Source organism: Manacus candei, unplaced genomic scaffold, assembly GCF_025592945.1.
Source record: "Manacus candei isolate 608988 ecotype Guabito, Panama unplaced genomic scaffold, ASM2559294v1 h1tg000065l, whole genome shotgun sequence".
Classification (NCBI taxonomy): domain Eukaryota; kingdom Metazoa; phylum Chordata; class Aves; order Passeriformes; family Pipridae; genus Manacus; species Manacus candei.
This window is the reverse complement of record NW_026138113.1, coordinates 5,625,066-5,649,572: the sequence shown is the minus strand read 5'-3', so window position 1 is coordinate 5,649,572 and position 24,507 is coordinate 5,625,066. Positions and strand designations below refer to the sequence as shown.

The 24,507-nt window shown below is 35.9% G+C and overlaps 1 protein-coding gene across 10 annotated transcripts in view; it reads right to left on the bottom strand.

The window, feature by feature from the left end:
* Window positions 1-24,507, bottom strand: part of FTO (FTO alpha-ketoglutarate dependent dioxygenase) — a 229,747-nt gene that overhangs the window by 189,287 nt on the left and 15,953 nt on the right. For 8 of the 10 annotated variants that reach the window (XR_007907503.1, XR_007907504.1, XM_051805881.1 and 5 more), the window contains exon 2: window positions 1,374-1,451. Coding sequence is in view for 7 of the 10 variants with exons in the window: in XM_051805881.1 (XP_051661841.1) it covers window positions 1,374-1,451 (78 nt within the window). In the remaining 3 variants the exon portion in view is untranslated. Of the gene's footprint in view, window positions 1-1,373; window positions 1,452-5,320; window positions 6,203-6,793; window positions 7,367-24,507 lie in introns of those variants that run through there. The other 2 variants (XM_051805882.1, XM_051805884.1) reach the window with 2 other exon arrangements.

Below are 24,507 nucleotides of genomic sequence, written 5' to 3'. Positions count from 1 at the left end.
AAGCTCTCACCCTTCTTTTCCTCCCATCTGTAGTGCATTTAAGTGTCATGGAATTTGTAATTTCTACAGTTGTGATTCAAGTAACATTTCATAACCACCACAGAATTTAAAAGGTGCTTGTGATGCTTAAGATTATCATGTACACTTAAAAATACCTAGCATGCACACATATACTACATAAAAACTATAATTCTATATTTGCAGAAAGAGTGTATCTAAACTTTATTAAGGCTTGAACAGGTCTGATTTCACTGCTTATCTTGTTCCCACTGTCTTCTATATTTATGGGTTACTGATACTGAGCAAATGAGATGCCACCTGGGCAATCTTGGCTCCACCTTCTCCTTTCACATCAGCTCCATGAGAATGTGGATTTACAAAGATAGGAAAAGAAAAAGATGCTGGGCAAAGCAGCTCTTGCCAGTAACAGACAGAAAAAGAGAACAGGAGGGGATGTAACAGGACAAGGAAGGAGAAAAATCAGCTCCCTATGTCTTAAAAGGGGAAGAATTTCTTCATGAACTTTAAGACTAAAAAGAATGTGTTTGGGTTTTTTGTAAATAAAAAAAATAATAAAATCCATCTGTTTAGCTCTTATAAATTTTTCCAGCTCTTCCACACTTCTACATCTTTGAGCCATATATCAATATATAGAAGACAGATAACACACCTGTAATGTAAGCATCCTTGCTGTAGCTGTTCAAACTACGAGACTATTTCTTATACTTTTTATCTTACAGTGATCCAATTTGATCTGATTGAACCTACCCTGTGTTTTATAGCTGATATAGAAAGATGCAAGACAGATGCAGAAAATTCTATTAATTCATCATATTTTTCCACACACTCATTTGGTTTACTACTCATGTGTCTACTGGGCCTGATCTTACTTTTGTTTGGTTTCATTTGAGGTATTCCTGTTTCCACAGTTTGTTTTTTAAACAATGTCTCAATGGTTACTTATTCTTTGAAAGTAAAATTAAGGGCCCAAAAATTTGAATTTCTATGTTAATATTCTCCCTCTTCTGCCAAACACAAGCTATAAAGAACAGGCCTCTTCACAGCTCAGATAAAAAAAAATTAAAGGAATGATGAGATGTGTTTTATTTCAACAAAGCATGAGAAACTCTGATTGTTACACATTACCTGGAACTCAGGGCACACCCCCAAAAATAAACTAAGTTCACCAAGTTCTCATTCATGAATATCTCAGTTCTAGAGATCTTATTTCACACCACCTGGAAGTCCATTATCAGCCATCAGGACACCTTTTTTCATATCAGATTTCACAGTGTGTCTTTGAAGAAAGATTTATTTGTTGTTCGGTCCAAAAAGTCATTTTAGTTTAAAACAAGTTAGAAGAAATACATTACCAACTGATGGAAATCATCATCGGCTGGAGTCATATATGGAAGTCTGTTCTCTCCAAGTTCTTCAAGAAGCCTTTTTTTCTGTTTTGGAGGGGTAAAATTGAAAAAGAAAATTAGACAAAAACCAAGATATAAACAGAGAAGTATAAAATTAGTTGCATTAAAATGACAAAAACTGGTCCAATTATTTCTCTTGTTACCATCAATTCTGGAAAATTAAATAAGGAAAAACAGATAAAAAAAATCAGTAGAACTTCTCGACTTACAAAGCAGTAATACAAGTTAGGCTGTTTCTCAGCACATGAGAACTTTTACTCCTAAATTCTTTTTTAGATAATCAGTCCTTATTACACTGATCAAAATCCATGTCAGTCTAACGTTCTTCAAAACTGTGCCTACTTTATAACTGGACATGAATTTCTTACTTATTTGCTGTAAGAGCAAGACCAGATGGAAATGGAATACAGTTTTTACAAGAATGGTAAGGGTGTAATACAAAGGGAAACACAGAATAAGATAAAAAAGGTATTGCTAATGCTTTAATGAAGCCAAGTTATATGGAAACTACATATTTCATCACCTAAATGTTACTGCAAATGGAGTACTCCATAGACAAGAGGATTAACTGTTAAATAAAAAAATCCTTTTTCTTCTACATTTCCCTCTTCATCATCATTTTGGGTTGCATAAATAAGTTAAAACAATCCTCTCTATTGTGGCAATCTTATTTAAAAAAGGAAGAAAACAATATTGCCTGTAGTAACTAACTCCTGGCTTACAGTAAACACATAAACAAGGAAAGTTGAACTATTAAGAGTATAACTGTGCATTCTGTGACAATTAATTCCATTTATTCAAATTTAAGCATTAAGGAAGATGACAGAGGTTTAAAATCATGAGGAAGTGTACAGGTTTTGGAGGTTTAGAGATCAGTCCAACTACAATAAGAGCAGGTGTCTCTCACTTACTCATCTCCATGCTCACAATGTGCTGAGCACTGACTCTTAACGAGCCCAAGAACAGCACTGACATTTCTGAACTGGCACAGTAATTTCTCTACATCCCCAGTTTTCTTTGGGGACAGGCTGCTGGCATGTTATGGCCATGAAGCCACTGGATTAAGTTGGCAGAGAATGACACACTGATTTGCTGCATATCCTAAAACAGTCACACTTGTCTAGCACTAAAAGCTTGCCAGAATTTTATTACATGGAATCACTGAAAACATTAGATTGGCTTTATTACCTGTAAGATCAACCACATTAAACTGCAGGGGAAAAAAAATATATTTCAACATGGACTCACATCTGTGGGAAGGGAAAAAAAAAAAAGGTGGGAAGAAGAGAGATTCTGACAATTTCTTTGTCAAGTACCAGCCTCTTGGCAAAAAGCACACAACATTAAAATGCACTCCTGTGTATAGGTAGTACTAGTTCACATTTGATTGTCAGATCTGGCTAAGTGCCGCTCTTCAGCTTGATGTGCAGACTAATACACACAGCTGGGTGGTATAACATGCTGCTCATCTCTTATGCAAGAAGCTGTCACACGGATGTCAAAAACATCAAGCTGCTCACAAATACCTCCAAAAAGTAAAAAAAAAAAAAAAAAGAAAAAAAGAAAAAAGAAAACCTGAAGATCTGGTTATACCAGCTGGCTGATGTGTAAATCTAAGTACTGTTACATAAGCACTGTTTATTGGCTCTTCAAACACATAAACCCCTAAATAAAAGTTTAAAAATTGACTTTACTTGAAGGTATCAGGCATCTTAAAAACAATTTTTCTAAATCTGATTTTTAAATTTTTAAAAAATTATTAACAGTGTAGCAGTTTATTCAGGTATCATGATTATGTTTCTTACACTTCAAAAAACAATGTGATTTTTATATATACATCAGTGATGCCAATACATGAAAAACCATCTTATGTGCACCATCCCTATAATGTCATCATGCATTGTGCACTGCTTCAGAAACTTTGTTAACTCTGGCCTTCAAAGAGGAGTAAACCTCCACAAATTTTGTAGGCTGCTATGAGTATTACTCGAGCTATTATACCTAACTGATAACTGCAATGAAGATCAAAAGCACTAATGCCCAATTTTAGAGCGTGCAATGAACTTCTTGAAGATCTTGACAGACTCTGTTCATTTATTAGTCATAGACAGGCCTATTAATGAGATGATTGATTGTGAAATTCATCAAGTGGAATATTAATAATTGGAATGTCTCAATCACTACAAATTTTTTTTCCAAAGTTTTTTCACGGCAATAGAAGTGACACATTGTATGTTACAGAGCAGAAGTAACAGAAACACAGCTCAGACACATCAAAGTCACAGGCCAAAATGCAGTTACATTACAGATACATGGTTTGTTATTTTTAAATTAAGTGGCATAAGGAAAAGATGGGACTTAATGACATTTTCTGACCAAGAAGCATGACAGTGTAAAAACTTTTGCAGCTGACATTTTTCCCTGCAGGGTGTCAATACCATTCTCAAAAGGGTTCATTTCTCTCTTAATTGTAAGACAGAAGTTCAATACCTAGGCTATAAAGGCTTAAGAAGACTTTAGTGTTTCCAACATAAAATTCTCACTTAGTTTCCTCATCAAACAAGTCAAAAGACAATACCTATTTTCCAATTTATGGATCTATGTCTTGGGTGAAACAATATAATACAAAAACTAAATTTATTGAAATCACACAAACATTAATGAAATTAGTTCTGACAACAAATTCAAGGCTGCAATGTCACAACAATTTCTAACACATAAAAACACTGAAAACATTAAGCAAAAGTGTGGTTTTTCCTCCCCCAGAACTTGGCATAAAACGCAGTGAAGAATTCATTGAAGAAACTGCTGTTGTTAACACAAGGGAGACTTAAGCCCATGCAAGTAGCAGTCACCTCTAAAAAGATAACCCAGTTTGCTGCCCTGAATTTCTCCTGAATTTTGGGAAAATGTCAGCTTCACTATACCAAGTAATATCTCTGGGCCTGGAGCAGCATCTCATATAGGTGTAAAAAGTCAGTCACAAAAGACACATGGAGAGATACAGCAGTGGCTATGAAACATTTAAAGATGTTAGTTCTGAGCTATACAATAAGAATGCAGTCTGATAAGCAGTTAAAATAAATATTATATTCAAACTAGCCTTCCAAAAAATATGACTGTATCTCACTATTCTGGAAAAGTCCATTTCATTATTCCCTAAAAACGATTTTTTTTTTCCAGAAAAGATGGTCTTTTGAAACTTCTAACAGACATATTCCCAACCTCAGAGGGGATGCAAGTAACTTTTTTTTCAGTCACTGATTACTTATTTACACCTTACAATCAGCACTATGTAGAATAAAGCAAAAGATGAATCATGCCATATAAAGAAGGCAATTCAAACAAACCCAAAATATCTGTGTTGTAACTTACTATTTTTAGATATTTATGCAGAGAAAACAGCACAACCAGTAAAAAAATTCTATATAATCATACACACTCTTCCCTGCAAAATAACTGGATTTTCTGACTCATGTCACAGTTCCACCTATTTTTCCCTTAATTTCATCACATCAATGATTTCTGTATTATTTCCATAAAGTTAGATTGAAAATGTTCTTCATTTTTACTCCCCTGCACCCTCAGCAACCTTTCAGCAAAGAGAGCTAAAAGAAAGCTGAACATTTTATCCAGGTTGAATTTTACCTATCTCATGTCTAGATCTGACAAATAATCTCACTGGGGCTACAGGAGGGAACAACACACTGCTGGAGGTGAGGCTGCAAAAGGAAGGCACAGCAGCTCTGGAACATCATCTTCACTCCCAGTCTAAAACAGTTCCTCTGCCTCAACTCCTTTCATCAGAAGTTCTTAAAACATTGGCTATTTTTTCATCTTAAAAAGTTTTGCTAACTCCCTGCTGCAGTTTTTACACTTTTGAGAATACTGACCTGGGACCAAAACTAGTAAAACTTCAATTTTTTTCTTTTCGTTTTCAATGCAATTCAATGTGTTTGCAGAAATTTCTGGGGTAGATCCTAAAAAACAAAGAGCCTCTATTCAAAGCATAAGAAATTATCATCTCCATCTCCAGTACTGTTTTTCCCAACAGTCTTTTGTTTTCCAAAAGGTTATCAGGTGTAGAAAGGCACTCTGAGAATGCTTACTGTCATGAAAGAAAGATCTGAAACACAAGTACAGATACAGACCTTAGGTTTTCCAAAAATCTCTCCTTTCTATTAGCTTGTTTCCCCAGATAAGAATGAACATTAGAGCCTGTGTTTCACTTTCATTCTTTTTTCTTTTAATCAACTATAATAAAACATGGATTTCTTTCAAGTCCTGCATGAAGCAAAGGACTAGTGCTCTGAAGTGAGAGCTCAACAGCTTTATAAAGGAGGAAGATTAAATACTTTATATAGCAAAAATTTTGTGGCACAATAGTAAAATCCCATCTAGAAAAAAGTCACCACTTTACAAGAACTTCCACAACTTTACCTCCTAATAGTCTCTCACATGTTGGGTTTTTTTGTTTCTTTTTTAATAAAATAAAATTGGGATAGTTTCTTAAGGAAGGAATGTGATTTTGAAGTTAATATTTGTTTAAACTACAAGGTTTTCCAAGTGTTAGCTATTAAAACTTCATAGCTACCAAGATCATTCAAGTGGCTCACTAAAACAAGTTATGTCAGAAATGAACCTAGAGTAATAAAAAATATATTCTAAATGCACCATTACAGCTTTTATTTCTCCATTATCACATATATTAGATTTCAGAATTTTTTTTTCTTCAAATTATTTCTGTAAACTCCACTCATCAAAAAGATCTTAAGGAACTGGCCAATTTTACAGTACCATTTACTGACATGAAAAAGTTATATTTCCAGCTTACCCTTCATTACACTCAAGACTTACCAAAAGCCTTGTCTTGCTACATTCTTTCTATAATTCAGACTGCCAAAAATACTGGTAGACACATGATCATACTGTACCACACTTTGTTTACTATAAGATGCCCTCTCCACACCCTACTATATGTCAAAAACATTTTCATATTAAGGGCAAAAATGTGCATTATTATTATTCTATATACACTCACATTAAAGTTATCTATTAACTCTCTTAACAATATTTCATGTCCCCATACTTACTAATTATACTACAATAAAGTATGCTTGTTATTTAATATGATCACAGTGAAACCTGTTCTCCCACTGAAAAAATGTCCAGTTACAAAAGTAGCAAAGTGCAGCTCAAGTGATCAGGGCACAAAAAAAATTACGTAATGAACAACCTACTGCCATGCAAAGACCTCAGGTCTAACAACCAGCATCTTTAACTGAGGAGCTGTCTGAGAGTCTATTTGATATTCTTTGCTGAAAATGTACTGTTTGGCTTTGCTTACTGATTTCAACCTCTCTTACCCTTTCTCATAAATCAACAGGGCCGGATTTTGGTTCACACAGACCAGTCATGCACATGCACAGCACACTCAACCGATGTAACTGAACTAAGAGTTAATTTATGCATTGAAGCAGCTTAGTAATGTGTGAAAAATGTCTGCTGCCAGTATCCCCTCTCTCCCCACCTTGACGTGTTAAGGCCCCTTAATTGTTGTTTTAACCTACAGGAACATTGTTCCTTTGGCCAGTGATTGTTAATGGAACAGAACTGGCAATTTCCTTACCTAGCTGAGTGTATATTTGTCACACATGGATTAGCACCTTAAGTAATCATAAGAAAACTTTGAAGCGATAAATAGTTCAAACACTGACACTTCGGACTGACAAAATGTCCCTAAGCCTCCTCAGTATAATTGTCAATAAACTTCTGATCCCTCTACCATCACTTCAAGCATCTTGATACCATCATCCATTTCTTGTTCCTTATCACTTGTGCATCCTCTTCCAGCAAGTACCAGCTGGTAAATGGGTCGGCTGTATGTATTAGGTGAGAAGTAAGAACATTCAGACTTTGTTTGAAAATGATCAAGCTTCAATCAGATCTCCAGTTCTTAGTTTCTTCTTATACATACAGACACAAAATCATACATGTACTTAAGAAAACAGTTAGAACAGTGGATACTTTTAGTGCAACATAGTTATGATTCACAGTGAATAGATAAAGACACTGGGGCATTTCTGCATGCCATTTTTTGCAAAGTTTCTTAAAAAGAGTCAATAGCTGCTGAGAAACTAAATTTCTCACTCGAGCAGTTCTTAAGCAGCTCAGTTCCAAAGAATCAGCAGACAGAAACCTTGGTGACTGTCACCAATAACTGATTCTGCATCATGTAGCAAAAATACACATCCAGTCGCCAAGAAACCAAGCGGTTTTGACCAGCTGTGAAATACTAAGCACCAATCTTTGACAGAGAAAAGACTCAATAAAGAATAAAAGCAGATAAAATAAGAATCTAAATTATAACAAGAGTTAATATTGAAACAAGGATACATTTGGTGTTGCTGTCTGTAGACCTCTCAGGTTCTAATAACATGAAGATACTGATGCTGCTTAACTTCTATGGAGTCCCTCACTAGGATGCAGGGCAGTAGAGCTGTGTAGTCTTAGGAGATGCACATTGTGCTTAGGAATGGAAAATAATACTGACATGGTGCTTTTTCTCCTTGAATAACCCAAGGAAACAGAAAGAAACATTAAGAATCACCACGCTGTTATGGAAAGTATTGCAAATCTGCAACATGGAATTGTACAAATTTCACTGGGGTCCAATATCTAATCAATGCAAGAGCAAACACACTGACCAACAACCACAGAATGGAACAAGGACCTCCAGAATGAAACCCAAGGGCTGATGCAGCTCAAAATGCAGATTCAGAACCTTTGCAACAGGCTTTTAAGTTCTGTAGATATAGAGGGACAAAGAACTTTCAAACACAAACAGAGGCAGGTCACAGTAATACACTTTTTCAGAATCACCAGCAAGATCAAAGATACAATTAATTTTCTTACAGCTTTTCCTCATTTCCAGAAAATAACAAGCCTTGCAGGATTTCTGGGCTATATATATATTAACAGGTAATGGCAGAAGCAACCATTGTGTAACAAGAATACTTTAAAAAAGGGGAAAAAAACCCTTAAGTGTTAAAATATCACCCAAAAGAAAAAGCAGATGAAAGTAAAGTGAAAAGAAAATGAATACTTGAAAAACTATAGATATTTCCTTAAATACTTAAATTTAGCATCAAATGCAACTTCTAAAGTCCCCTTGATAACACTGCTGAAGACAGTGTTAATGTAGAAAGAGCAGGTGTTAAGTGCAAATGCATGTGCCAAGCAATGGGCTACAAGGAAGATCAATAAGGAGCTAGAGCATTAAATTTCACATACTGTAACTGTCATGCCCATTACACAGTATTTGAGCATCTTTCTAGGCCATTACAAAATTGTTGACTCTTGATATTTTTTACAGAACCGAATTATTTTCCAGAGATTTTATTAGCACAATAGGCACTATGAAAGTCTAAAAGCACTTACAAACTTGGCGAAACCTAAAGACCTTTAGAGCCTTTCCAAGACATCATAATTACATACTTACAGAATACATAACTGTATTCTTCAGTCCAGAATGAAAAGACAGGAAGATGGCTGAAAGCCTTATAGATAAAAGGAAATGTATTCCAGGAACACTTTTCTGTTAGTCACATTTCATCAGATACACGGCTGAGGTATTTTAAAGGAGGTATTTACAAGATAATTCTTGAGAGTATGTGCCACAATTAACAAAATCACTGCAGTACACTGCACAGAAAGAAGGGGTATGTGAGTCCCCTGGGGTTTGGCTGCAGAAACAGTACCATACTTCTTGCCTCTGCTCTTCAATCATTGTGATTTGTCCTTTGCAAGGACATGATAAACTCAAATTTTCCTTCAAACACTTCTCACACTAGAAGAGCCTTTGAGCAGGAGTTCTGTGCAATTCTCCCTCCTCTCTCAAGAACAATTTACAGGCAACCATCACCAGTGTGTTATCAAGGTTACAATGAATGCAGTGTCATACAAATTGTCAATGTCTTCCCAAAAAAGCACAACCATCGAGATGTCATTTTTGAAGGAACATGGGGATACAGCGTTAATACAGCTGAATCACTTTTTACAAACTATTTTCAAGGACATAAACATCAGAGATCACAGTATGTACATAAATTTAACATATCAATATTTGTACAAGACTGTTCAATGAGGAAAAGTACATTTTGCAACATTTGGACCAGATAATCCTTGAGGTCCCCTTCCAAGATGGTACTTTATGATTCTATGATTTGTAAGAGTGACCTGTGTAATAAATGTATAGACACTGCTTTGTATTTATAACATACTAATTTCCTAATTTTGCATACACTACACCATCGGTCAAATGATGGTAACACTCAGAAAATCCATAAACTACAGTCATTGCCTCAACTTCATAATACAACAACTACTAATGAAATACTATTGAATTTTGGCATATCAGTTCAAGAAGGATATTGCTCTACGGGCTGCTGGAAAAATAGAGTTTTTTTCTGTAACAAAAATAATTTAAAGAAACACCTCATAGTGAACAATTCAAACTTGTTTAATTTTATTTAGCTTGAAGGCTTTGTTTTGTTCACAGTCTCCAAAATAAGCCACATGGGGAACATTTAAATGTTAAGTTGGTAGCCAATGAACTGCAAAATTCAGGGTCTGAAACGCTGGACAAGTTCAGACCAGAAACAATAAGCACAATCTAAAAGAAAGGGTAATTAAGCATTGGAGGAAATACCGCTGTGTAAGATGAATTCTTCCCCCTGGGAATTCTTTCCTATATCAAGCTCAGAAGTTTTTCTAAATGATACATTTTAGTTCAGTGGTTCCCAAACTGTTCAGACCAGCAGAAAGAAGTTCTGCACATACACCCTAACCAAACAAACATGAGGCAGCAGAGCCACACTGACTGAAAGTTTGATGCATCTCATTCCTCAGTTTGGTTTTGATTCATCACTTTGCCAGTCACCAGTGGTCAGTGAATCAGGAGACCCTGGTCTACTTCACTAAGAATATATTTTACTGAAGTCCTAAAGCTGGTGTTAGATATTCTCTTCTGCCTCACAATTCAAAAAAACTTAGAAGTTTGTTGGGATCTGTATTTGACAGTGCTTGGAACACTCGCAGTACTACCATAAAGTTAAAGAACTACAGCTAAAAGAAGGACTACTCATTGTCTTTCACATTTTATTTTTAAACTGGCTTTGCATAATGTAAATAGTGTTAGGGAATACTAAAATACAATCAAGAAGTGATCTGCTGTGAAAGAAGCAGATCTGTTAAGCCACTTCCTTTGTGCCAAATCCAGGTAAATTTAATAATGCAAATCAACATTTTGCTTAAGAATACGTTTACTGAGCAAACTTAAGAACTCCTACATTTTCAAATAATGCTGTTTTAATAAAGCAATTCTGACTCTTGGAAAGGCTAATACTTAATTTCCAGTTTTCATTTCCATTATTTGCATATACACACCTTATTTCTCGTTAACTTTCCCTCACTTGCAATGATCAGGTGTAATTTTGCAGAGCAGCACTACTCAACTAAAATGGACAAGCACAAAAACTATTTCTTAAGTCTTGCCTGAACATTTGTTCAGGGAAAAAACTTTTGCCTGTTCTTTCTTCCCATAGACTTATCTTCTTAACTGGTCTAAGATTCTAGACAGTCCTGTTGCTACCTCTGTTTGTATTTTGAGAATGTGAAGTTCAGTAATGACAAGTCTTTTTAAACATTCTCTCTTCCCTTCTCTATGCTATTCTCAAATACAGGCTGGATTTCTGAAGGTAAAAAAGACAGAGGCTGGCATGTTCCAGATTTCAACACAACTCTCCTTTGCCCTACTTGCTGCCTTCTGCTGAAATATCCTACACTTCTACTACTGCTTGTTTCTTCTGCCAAATTTAATAAACAAACAATGAGTACTGACTCATTGTAGAATGGTTAGGATCCCTTGCCTAAACAAAGGAAGAAGAGAGGCAGCCATACTGACCCATACCACATACTAAAGCTGTACCAGGCTGATAGGAAAATACAGACATGTTTAATCAGCTGTGTGGTAACACTCAAAATTGAACCCATGAAAGGACCCAATAAAGTGCCAAATAATCTCTGTATTTTTAAGTAAATATTTGTAGATGTTATATAAAGAAGTCATCAAAAAGCCCACTGTAAATTAGTACAATAATGTAAATTAGGGATGGTGAGGAGAGGTAAAACTCATCTACAAAAAGAGATATACACACAAAAAAAATAATCTTAATATGGAAGTACAACTTGACAAAGAGGATTGTTCTGAACTCTCATAAAATTAAAGGCACACAGGAAAGTGTCAATCCAAATTAAAATATTGCAGACACCTTAAAACTCTGAAGTCTCTTGTTTCCTTAGAGCATATGTCAAAGACAAGAATAAATAAATTTCTTTACTTCAGAATGTGCACACGGACAGGAGTCAACCATTTTATAACCTGATACAGTGGTTTCACATGTTGAGGTACTCCCAACCTGAAATTCAAAAATCTAGGCCATCCTTTCTGACATGTAGTATGCATGTCTGTGTTAGAACCATCTGAGTGACAGCAGCTCACATGCATTAAAATAAGGGAGGCTGAGGGCAAGGAACTGACATTAAGAGAAAGCTGCCAGAGCCACCTTTGTTCTTATTTGCTGGCTTAACACGCTGTATTACTTCCCTTTCTACAATGGAAGTGCTTCAGCAGTAACTAGAATTCAAGAAGGGCTGAATGAAAAAAAGAACGAACAATGTAGGATTTACAAAAATATTCAAAGGGAGGATTTGAAAATTAAGTAACAGACAACTGCAGGAGCTTATGACCCACATTTAGCACTACTTATCCTGCATTTCCCATCTAAACTAGAAGTGAAAAAGGTTTGATGGTCTCCATGCAGAGCTGAACTTCCATATGACAAATGCATCAAACTACTATTAGTTGAACTAACTCATTATATAAGAATTCCATCAGATTTTTACCTAGGAGTTAAACTGAAAAAAAGATTGTGGTTACCTAATAATTTTGGAAACCCTTAACTCTATCAGCTCCTGCGTTTGGAAAGAACCATGACAAGGATGCCTACTCACAGCATTTATTCAAGGACCTTTTGTTTTTATTTCTATCAGAACAATTTTTCTATATAAACTTTTCCAGCTAGGAAAGTGTAAAAAAACCCACGTACTGTTTAACTCAGACATCTCATTTGTATTTTCATACCAAGTAGAGTAACTGTTTGAACATCATGACAGCAGAATGATCACCTTTAACATGCATATGAAGAATTGCTGCTCTAGAACAAAGTACAGAGGTCTGTGCCAAGTTTGACGGAGCACTAGCACAGGCTCCTAAAGCAACCCATTAGTAAAAGACACTGCACTCTAATTTCTGTGGTTCCTCGTTCCATTTCTTTTTTTTTGTTCTTTAGCTCGACAAGTTAATTGTTCTGTGCTTACAAGTTTTCAATAGCCTGTTACAAAAAGACTCAAATTTGTTTGCATTACACACCACGGGGATTAAAAAGGAGTTAATATATATCTATTCAGAACTATTGTGCAGAAAATAGCTGTGTTGTACAGGGCTTAGGCTGTGACCCGCTTAACTTTATTCATAGAATGCACAATCCATCACGTACAAAAACACAGAAGAAAATGTGAGGTGTTAGTAAGTACCGCTGTTAGTGAGAAATTCTGCTAATTATTACACCAAATAAGCATAGTCAACAGGCCAGAGCTGTGAGAGGGCATGTTTCAGGGCATTAAATGGCTGCCTTGGATGGAGATGAATATATTACACTATGCCCTTTAACAATAAAACAATTTCCCTGACACACAAACCCAGGCAGCTCCAGCACGCAGACGAGGAGCTCGACTGTACTTGGCATACAGCGATGTTCCAGTGCCACCTAGTGACGGGCACTTTACTGTCTCCCAAGATTTATCGCACAGGAAAAGTTCAAAAGCTAATTCAGCCCGAGTGCAGAGTCCGCACAGCACGGAGGAGAAGCCTCACTCTTGGCCAAGAGCAGACAGACAGAGAGAGGTCATGGTGAGACAGGGTCCTCCTCTTGCTTTAAAACCAAACCCGCACGAACTTAAACAGCTGATAAAGTGTCACACACAGTTTTCTTACAGTCTACTCTTACGGTCCTAAACCAGGGAAAAGCCTTGCAGGGAAGGACAAAACCAGCATATTTTAAAGCCTATACTATGCACTGGAAGTTTCGGATAGCTTGGACAGTTTATGAAACTGATTTTAGGAAAATATTTCATCAACTTAATATTTTAAATTTCTCTCCTCTCCCCCCCCCCCAGTTTTGAATGGGCTTTATTATTATTATTTTTATCTGGAGTGCTTTCACAGCTTAATAAAGTGTTCTAGAGGCTGCAAACTTGGCACATTCTTCCATTCCTTGTTTACATGTTGACACTTCCCATACTTCTGCCACCGTACTTATTATCACTACAATGGAGTTCACAGCCATTCCACATCTCCATTACTCTGTTTCCCCTCTGCTGATCAGTACTGCAGTTCGACATTTAAGTCCATGGAAACAAACTAAACTTTGCAGTGCAATCTAGCTCATGAAAAACCGTGAAGAGGTTGAAATATTATTTTTTAATGAATACAAATTAATGCATGCATAAGATACAAGCAAAATTATCTACCAATAAAAAAATTTGCATATTTAGATCAAGTTAAAAGCATAGACTGCAAAAGATGGTGCTAATACAATCCCTGCCATGAGTCTCTGCATTTTTATTTCACAACATTTTTACAGGACAAGTCAAGAAAAAGTCTTTATGTTCATTAGACATTTAGCACACACCATTTATTTATGGACACTTTACATACAGATGAGTAAATTTAAAATTCTGCATCTGAACCCCACATCTATCATCATGAAATGAATAGCAACATATTAATACTTTATAGTAGTAATTTCAGTAGAAAACCATCCTCAACAAAGCTTCTTCCTACTACTGGCATTAAGCTTCCACTTCAAGTGCCTCATGACTCTAAATTTCATGTGCTTAGTTTCATTAAGCTAAAAAAAATAATACATTTTAGGGTACTTTTTGAACTGCATACTACAGAACAAGGAAAAAAAATCTGAAAAAAAAATATAAAATCCCCACCAGGCACTTATTGCTACAGGAGCAGACTAAATATGCCTGTTCTGATTGAAATATAACCTCTATCACAAAATTTAAAGAAAGATGCTTAGAGATTAGTATAAAAATAATTTCTCCAAATTCTGAAGCCACAAGGAGTGTGAAGGGGAAGAATGAAGAGGGGGACTAAAAAACCTTAGAAATCCAACTGGGAAAGGCTTCACTCAGAGAGTGGGTAACACACAGTAACTAAATTTGGAAACCTTTACTGTAAATGTACTTTAAGTGTTTTAATCCATACCCTGCCTTAGGACCTAAACTTCTGCCACAAGAATTAATATTGTCCCTACTTTAAACAGCAGATAAAAAAAGCAAGATAAAAAAGTAAGATAATCTTGTTCCTTACGTGTCATATAGGATTCTACTCATGACTTCTCAAATTACTTTTCCAGCTTCAAAGAATGTAGTTGTACTTTCTGGAGTACTTTCACTGCTGTGACACCTTGGAAAGCTCGAATGAGCAGACTGGAGGAAAGGTGTGCTGATGAAAGCCATGAAAAACGGTGAAACAGGTAAGGAATTGTAGAGTCCACAAGAGAAAGAAGGCAGCATTATTAGCAAAAACCAACTGTAACCCCCTGCTTACCATAACAATGAACAAAAAATCCAAAGTTTTATGTTCACTGAATTATTATTGTCCAAGCTTTTAAAAACCTGTCATATTTTATTGCTTTTACAAGAATACTTCACTTTATCTACCAGAAGCTCTGTTAGAAAGAAAGATGATTTAAACTAGAGTAACTCCTGATCAGCATATTAGAAGTTTTAATCCAAAAGGTCCCAAACTACTGGTTGCCTTGAAAAATACATGTAGATCATCTACTACTTTTTCTTAAGGATCCTGAGATGCACAGCCCTCTGACAGTCAGGGGCATGCTACTGTATTAGATTCCAGATGCAGTCTTAAATTTAAATGCTGCATAAATTCCAATTCTTGACATCCGAGAAGCAAACAAGGAATACGGGTCAAGTTTTAGACAGTGGAATAAGCCCACTTGGGCTTACCTTCAGTGCAGTCCCCGATCAAAACGTCTCAGCTCACATGCCCTAGCATCAAGTTATCAACATTCTAGCTCTGTAGTACACATCAGTTTTCCAGCCACAGAGGAATGCTTCTCAGAACAGCTATCACCTGCAAAACTTCTTCCCTCAAAGTAAAACTCATCCAAGAAGAGAGCACATCACAGTACATTTCTGTCACATTCCGTTTGCAAAACACATCATTCACATATTTGCAGGAATACAACATTTTCATCTGCAATATACCAGCCCTTTCCTCCACAGCATTAAGATTCTTTCCTTAAAAGCTGCAAAAATGTATTTGCCCTTATATCTCAAGAAATGCTTGACTGACCAAAGCTCAACTGGTCGTATGCCTTAGATATCCCACAGTCATAATTATTCATATTCTCAAATGATGGTGAGCAGCTACCCAGGCCAAAGCCACCTCTAAAAAAATTGTTAAGCATCAAAGTAAAACAAGGTTTCTAGTATCTACTTCCAACGAAGTATCTTTGCCATAAAATATTAAAACAAAACAAAAAACCACCAGACGATTTAAAGCAATTTCTAAAATTGTGGTCTATGTTCTCTTTAGCTGTTACAGGAAAATGAATATACAAAAAATTGGCTTGATAGTACTCAGTTTTACTTCATTTTCAATATTAATTTGTTTTAATTACATGACATGACAGATCATCAAATGCAAACAGGTTCATCATAGTAATACAAGCTTTGTAGAGTATTTTTAAAAAATTCAATTTACTGTCACCATTGTTTTATTTCTTTCCTATAATTGAAAGCTATATGGAATGCATTAAAAAGGATAAAAATTTCCAACAAAATTCATCTGCTCCTCAGCATAAAAATTAAGTTGTTATCCTATGCTTCTGATAAAGTAATTTCCTTTTAAAATTATGTGGAAAGTCAAGCATGACCTATTTGAACAAGTGCAGTGCAAGCAATACCAACTGTTCTACAATCAAAATTTGCAGGTTCCCTCAAAAACCAAAACAAGGGCACATAAACAAGTATCCTGCACTTCAAGGACTCTGGAATCAATAAAATGGATTTACTCCTATGAAACTGCTCAGCAGTGGAGAGGGCAGGAGGGCTTCTTGTTTTCATCAACTCTTTCAGGCATAGCCACAGTACGACTTTCTTTTGGACACAGTTCTCCAGACAGTTCCTATGCTAGAAAATCCAATGAAAAACTGAGGCAAAGCAAAGCAGAGTGATTCTGGACTTCTAGTAACAGGTCAAAATGTACTTTGATTAATATTAAGCATTTAAGTATTATCCAGTTATTAATTCTTATTCCTGACTTTTGTCATTGTTTTTACATTACAGTAGGTATGGAGTGATATCAACACCTGGAGATTATCCCGATGAAGTCTTGAAAACTGTCTTGTATGACAGTAGATTATACCACGTGTACTACAGAGAAACACTGCTAGTTATTAACAGAAAGTTGTCCTATAGAAAGGTATACTATATCACACTGGGGTTTATCCACCTTACTGCAGAGACAGTCTCTTTTCTGCTGTCAAGATGCTTTTGCTGTATGTAAATATTTAATGTTATTACCATCATTCACTCAGTGCTCATATTGTCTGTTCAAGCATCTATTACTGTCTGCTAGATACACTTGAGGATAACACTTATTCATGTCTACTGCTCAGTCACATGCAGGCCCTACTTCTCAAAGATTCTTCAAAGTTCCATAATTTATTAAACACTCCACAAAGGCCTGTATCATTTGCAGCATTTTACTTGTGAGAGTCTAAACACTGAATGCATGGAAGAAGCTGTAGCAGTTTATGCAATGCCAAGACTGTAGTTTTACCCAGGGTTCTGTAAGCAATTTAAATCACAGAAACAAATTTTACATTTCCTGAACTCCCAGGTAAGAACTAAAGATCTTAACAGAAAGATACCGAGTGCATTTTGGTTAACATAATTCCCTGAAAGGAAACCAAAATAAGCATTAGCAGTCAGTTTTACACCTAGTTGTAGCTGCATGCATCATAATTTTTTTTTATATTTACCTAAATTCATAGTCCTGCATATAACAGATGTATCACATATGTAATACAAGATTTTATCATCAATTTTACCCCTTGATACAGCTTCCAATAAAATACCTTACAAATCAGTTTTCTAAAAGATTAAGACAGACATGAAAAATCATGAGAGTCCTCAAAAGGCTTGCCTAGGATTAAACAGGTCTCTTCAAATCAATCAGTGTTTGTACAAAACAGAAATCTGGATATGAAATGTATAAAATGAAGCACAGTATTTCAAAAGGTATAGCTGCATTTCACCTGCATGCAGAACATCAGTACGGGGTTTTCAAGGTGTTTAAGGTTGGTCTGGTGGTTCAATCTTTTAAGATATAAGCACAAGCACCTAGGGAGGGAGAGCTTACAAAAGCCTCATTCAAAAGAACAAAGAAGATATCTGAAATATAAGACTACCATGAATTTTTAAGGAATACCTTACTGTCAAAATAAAAGAAAAATAATTAGCTGTATGAGAAGGACAGTCTCTCTAATAGTTTGAAACAGGGGTTTGTTTCAAATCTCAGTTTTAGTTTAGACAAAAGATTTTTTAATTTTATTTTTGTTTGTTTGTTTTATTTTGTTAGGAAACAGTAAGCATCACAAACAGACCATCCTAGAAAGTGTAAGACAGCACAATTATTCCTTCTATCCCAGTGGACCATCACACTTTATGAACATATGACAACATCTAACTGTTCATCAATGAGGCTAGAAGGAAATGAAAACGTTAAATTCAAAAGATCTGCCTTTCAGTTAACATCCTTAATGTAAATTAGGGTTAAATGTGAATAAAATTAATATTTAATCACTTGAAAAACTTCTATTCCTTTCTTCTCTTTAAACACTAAAACTTAATTATAAAATAATGTAAAACAAGTGTAAATTTAAAAGAATCATTTTGAACATTTGCATTAATAGTTCAAGACCTATTGACACGGATGAAAAGAAGGGGAATCGCAACATTATGTTGCTTTAAAGCAATGTCTGATTCTATTCCTTGCCAACAGACAGCAGGAGCCCAAAGCCACGGGGGAGTGCTGTGGTAGGGAGGAAGGGAGAGAGCAGGATGGAGTGGCATTGCAGGAGCACAGCACAGCAAGGCTGGGCTCAGGTAAAAAGTCAGGAGGGGGAGTGTTGGGGAGAAGAAATCCAGTTTTCAAACTACTAGAACAGGGCCTCAATATATTGCTTTACACATCACCATGGAATAAAAAGTTCATGCATACAGGGGCATGATCCAATACTTAATTATGATGCAGCATGATACATAGAAAATAGTGCAAAATCAGGGAAAAAAGCTCCTGACATCAACACAACACCTCTCCAAAGTCTTCCAGCTCTTTTGCTGCTGCCCTCCTAAACTTTCATTTTGAGATCCCACACAAGGTGAATCCTGTGTGCCTTATGGTTTTGCACACACTGGTTATCGTCACACAGCCTACGTTCTCCATCAGTTACCAAGCTCACCATTCTAGCACAGAATCTTCTACATGTTTAAAAACAACACATAAAAACTCAGATTTTGAGAATCTGTATCTCCAGGAAAGGCAATTTGGCTTTAAAGAACTGAAGGGACTCACTCCACCATTCTCCTCTATGTAAACTTTGAACTACACCCAGGTTAAAAGTTGTTTCCGCAAACAGTAACTAAATTCAAAATCTCAGATGTGTTTCCCATTCCTTTCTCAAATATAACTGCAACAATTTGTCACTTGCAAACAGTGTACATAACTGAAAGACAAGAGTGAGCTTTCATGGCAAGCATCAGTCCCACAGGGTATGTGTTTGAATGACAAAAACCCAAATCCAGGAACTTCTTTCAAATCAGCTTTTGACTACTCTGAGTTGAGAACTTTACCTCCCTCTCTTACACCCTGAAACCTGTACCTGCTAAATTTCTTTTGACTAGAATTCTCTTGAAGTTATAACCTGCTTCAAAAAACTTTGGCTTCTATGAGGAGGTGCATGTTTCATAAAATTGGTTATGTAAGCAACACAGTGAATTTTAATATTAACACCATTCAACAAAAATCCAGCAGGATCATTTTTAAAGCAAATCTCTTTCAAAAGCTCAGCTTTACCAAAGTGAACACATCACTAATAGACACCATTGCTCAATCTCATGAACATAATGCAACTTTTCATTCTAAAGGGAAAACTCAAACCCAGTTGAGTATTATGGTTAACCTTCACAAACACAGACAAGTTGAGCTGCACTGAGAAGCATATTTCTCCCTTGAATAAGCACAGGTGGTCATTTCATTTCTGTCCTGCTCAAGTCAAAGATAAGGTAGATATATAAATATAGATCTGTTTTTAGCAAACAGCACCAAAATAAGAAAAAGGAAATAAAAACCTGCCAAACTACAAAAAACCCAGCATCCCACCAAAATTATAATGGTTTATTAGACTTGACCATCACAATGCTGGTAATTTATTAAATCCCTTTTCTCAGCTATTTAACTTCTGCTAATTGGATTTCAAATAAAAGAAAGTGGTCTTATTTCCTCTCAAATAATGCTTTCCTGCCCCCTGTTTACATGGACTTTGTTGACTGTCCTCTACCAGACAACTTTTTAAAACCTGAATCCCAATCAGGGCCACTCTCATTAAAAATATGACCTTTCACCTTCTATGAAGCACTGCTAACATAAATTACATTTTGTTGTAGCCCAAAGGTGTTAGAGATGAGAGAAGGATAAACAAGGTATAATACAAAAGCCAGTTGGGTCAGCCTTTCATTATAGCCCTTTCAAAAGCTATTAATCTCGCTTGTAGTCAGTAGGCTGAAAATAACTACTTCTTCTAACCTACACTGTACTCAAAAATAGCAATAAGGACAGGTCATGCAAGATGCAAATAATTCTCGGTCCTCATAAAACCACTTTGAATGGTATTAAGTGAACATCATGGCATGTTACTTCAAATCTCACTGACAGGAGGAATCTCAACAATATCAAGTGTACATTATTCTACGTCATAGCAGCTGGATTTGGCCATAATATACCACAAAGAATAGTTATGAATTAATCACGGTAAATTCAAAGCAACTATAAAGTAGTTCTTTAGGTTTTAAAATGTGAATAGAAAATGCTATTTCTCAAGCTCATCTTAATTTGTCTTTCATATCAGGGTCCACATTTAAAAGAATTTAAAAAAAAAAAAGAACCTTACTTATCTTCAGTCTACTTAGTGTCTTGTTGCCTTCTGACTTACAAGAATTAACACTTACCATTAGCACATTAAAAAACATTCTCATATTGGTAGGGAACACAAAGATACTGGAAATCACACATTACTAGACAGCTACTCAGTAAAAAAAAAAACCCAACCAACCAAACAGAAAACTAACCCAAAAACTTGGTAAGTCAATGATAGTTATAAGTGCTGTCTGCAGAACAGATAAGTTTCTTCAAATTTCCATGTTAAGAAAAGCCTGCTGACAACAACCAGGCTACTAACAGACTGGTGATGAACTGGATACACAAAAAATAGTACTTCCTCACATGAAATGTTTGCTAAAAAAATATTCTACTGAGCATAAGTCATGTTTACATGGTTTCAGAATGAAGTGAATTTAAAAACTGCTCAAGAGTTCTGCCAACTAACAGCAATCTCGTGCTTATTCATCTGAACTAAGCAGCTAAGTGATAACAAGGAAGGGAAAAAAAAAACTCAGAAATTTTGGGTTATGTAACATGAACAAAAATTCTGTGCCACATTTAATCACATCAGCATTTTACACAACTGGGAAAGCCCACATGCATTGTAAGTAGAACAAGAGAGATTCATATCTCACCTAGGGTCTCTAAGAACCATTGTGAGAAACTTTAGGACTTTTTTTTAATCTACTGGTTAACTAGTAAGCCAACTACACACTACAAATCTACTGCAATCTCTGAAAAGACAATTAAACATTTAATGCACTAACCAGTAGGATATTCTGTTAGAACAGATGTGGAGTCAGAAGAACCTTTTACCTCATTTCCAGTGCTAATTCTGTAATTTTTCTTTGAATATGATCAAATCAATCAGGCTTATTTCTCCAGTCCTCCATCTTCCTCCAAGGTTGTTTCAAGACTTAAAAACCAGCAAGAAGCTCTCATATAAATAATTTCAATCAAATATTCATTTTGCCCTTAAACAAGCATATAAACAAAAACAGTCTGTTGTAAAATAATGACATCTGCAGATATAAATAGAAATTACAACATCTGGTTAAATTTGGAACCAATCAAGGTGAGAAGAATGCCAACCACTTCATCACAGCTAATCACCCCTCAACAGATATACCTTTAATGATCAAGATAATCAAGATGATGAAAGAAAGTAGGTTCAGTGCCCAGCTATAGAACTATCAAACAGCTCAGGAATTTGCCCAAGGATAAAGACAGACATGCCAAAAAAAAAAGGCAGGTAACTTGCAAAACACATAATAAAAATAATTTTGAAAGAAATTAATGGAAGTACAGGCAATTAACACGTCTAGCCACACTCAAGCAGTGTGAAAGGACCCAGAGAAAGGGCTACTGCTTTGGAAATCTCTCCCTTCCCCTTCCAAATAAAAGTAGGCATTACTATATTTCAAAGGACCCCAGCACAAGCCATGTACAAGCCAGTCCTTTAGAAATACCATGACAGATTTTAGTAACAGGCAACAATGATTTTGTCTACCTGCATCCTTCTTTTGGTACTTCATGGCCAATTACAGTAAAAGTTGCTCAACAGGATGAATACATAAGAAAATTCCTGTCATAGAGCAGATGCAAATTTAATTACTTTAAGTTAAACCTTCCATCTTGTCTAGAGGTCCTTCAAAAATGCAACTGTAAACAAGCACTACATTGCAATCAGGTGTCAAGGGCTTATTTGATCTCTTACAAAATATGTCACAAATCACTGGCAGAAAGTGGGTCGAGAGGGAGAACAAAGGAAAAAACTGTCAATGGACTAGGTAGCTCATGTGAGTGTGCCTATTAGTGCACTGGATCTTTCTGCTCCTGTCTAATGCTGTCCATATAAAACCTTCTTAGTTTGACAGTGTTCTGTTATCCTGCATTTGATGTAATTTTTCTGTAGTAAGCAAAAAGAAAAATTTCTGTGAAAAGAACTGATAGAGTAACCAGAGAAAACATTGAAGATTATTCTGCTAAAATATCAATTTTGTGCCACTCTTCATTTGTGATATGTTACAGAACTTCTAAAAAGCTCTACATTTTTGAGAAAATAATCACATAAAAGCTAGGAATAAATTAACTTTACATTGCAATAGAATAGATGGCCCCAATAAAAAAATAACTGGTAACACATTCTCTTAAGGAAGAAAATTATAGTATTTTACAACTGGCCAGTTGTAAAGAAAAGCATTTGTATGTGATGCATGCATTTTACTCTTCTCTGAAACACCCAGGTACTGGGGACTAGAGTTAAAGTACCAGACAGCTCTGCAGTCCTCTGGTGGTGCTGAAACGCTGGTAGGTCACCGCTCATGAATCCCTACACTACAATGTAGCTCAGGATGGACAGAGTTTAAATGACAAAGTAATGGTAATGTCAAGAAATTTAGGGACACATAGCTATGGGGACATATCTCTTATGGCAGAAAGAGTGGGTAGGTATTTCATTTAGTAGAAGAACCCCTTAGATGTACATAAATGCACAGACAAGTTTTCTGTATGCACTCAGTTAAACCACTTACCACAGAATTAAAACTATAATTAAACAATCCATTAAAATTCAAGATTGAATATGCCAAAAATCTCTTCTGAGATCTCTGGAGTTAAACAATAGATGAATTGTGCAGCTTCAGCAACAAAGACTCACTGGGCTGCATAGCACAGCTTGTCTGCTATAAAGTACAGGTTGGGGGTGTGGGGGGACTCCCCCAAAATACACTGGGCTAGGGCAGCCGTGCCAGTCAAGGCCAGGCAACAGCTGTAGGTGAGGAGAAAGCTGAGGACCTCCCTGAACCATTAAGCCAAGTCAAACAACCTTTAGGACACACTTCTTCAGCATTGTCCAACTTTTATAACCTTACAAGTTGGTCTCATACATATTCCCTTTATCTATCTAACTTGCCTTAACACAGCAAGGAAAGTATCAGAATGGTTCTTCTTACATTACATACCTAAATACTGCTGTAAGAAACTTGAACTTAATTTTCTCTGCTTCAAACAGCATTAACTTCTACATAACATTTACTGCAGGTTTTGCTTAAGTGCCTATTTATTCAGAAAAAAAATAACTAGGAAAAAAACCTCACTTGTGTTCATTAATTATGGTTGGTCTATGTACTGAATTTATGTTACAATGCATTTTCACGAGACCAAAGCACATCCTTATTACTTGTAATATAATGGCTTTTTCAAAAACAGTATCTCAAAGAGTCAACTTAGAGAAGCCCTACTGAGTCAGACAAAACAGGCCAAGGAGTTCCTCTTTCATACAGTCACAATTACCCACAACTGGGGGGGAATATTTTCCTTTTAGGCTTACAAAACCAAGCCTTTCTATGTTGACCTAAGCCCAAAGAACAGATGAAGCACACGAACAGGTAGGAAGGTGAGTGCCTACAATGGACAAGGCCTGACTTTGCTTCCCATGCAGGGGGCTATTTTTCCTGTTTAATCAAAGCTGCATGACATATTTATCAAACTGGCAAATTTAGTTTAGTTCTGTTTAATACATGTGTCTCTTTTACACTTTCCTGCTACTGAGCAAAGAAACCAAATTGTCAGTTTTCCCACCCAGAGCCCTTTATTAGCAGAATACAGCCCTTTAAGAAAGAACTTGAAGAACTTACACTCTCAATTCTCTCTTTTAAACAGAACATTTTCCTCTTGTTTCAAAAAACGAAAAAA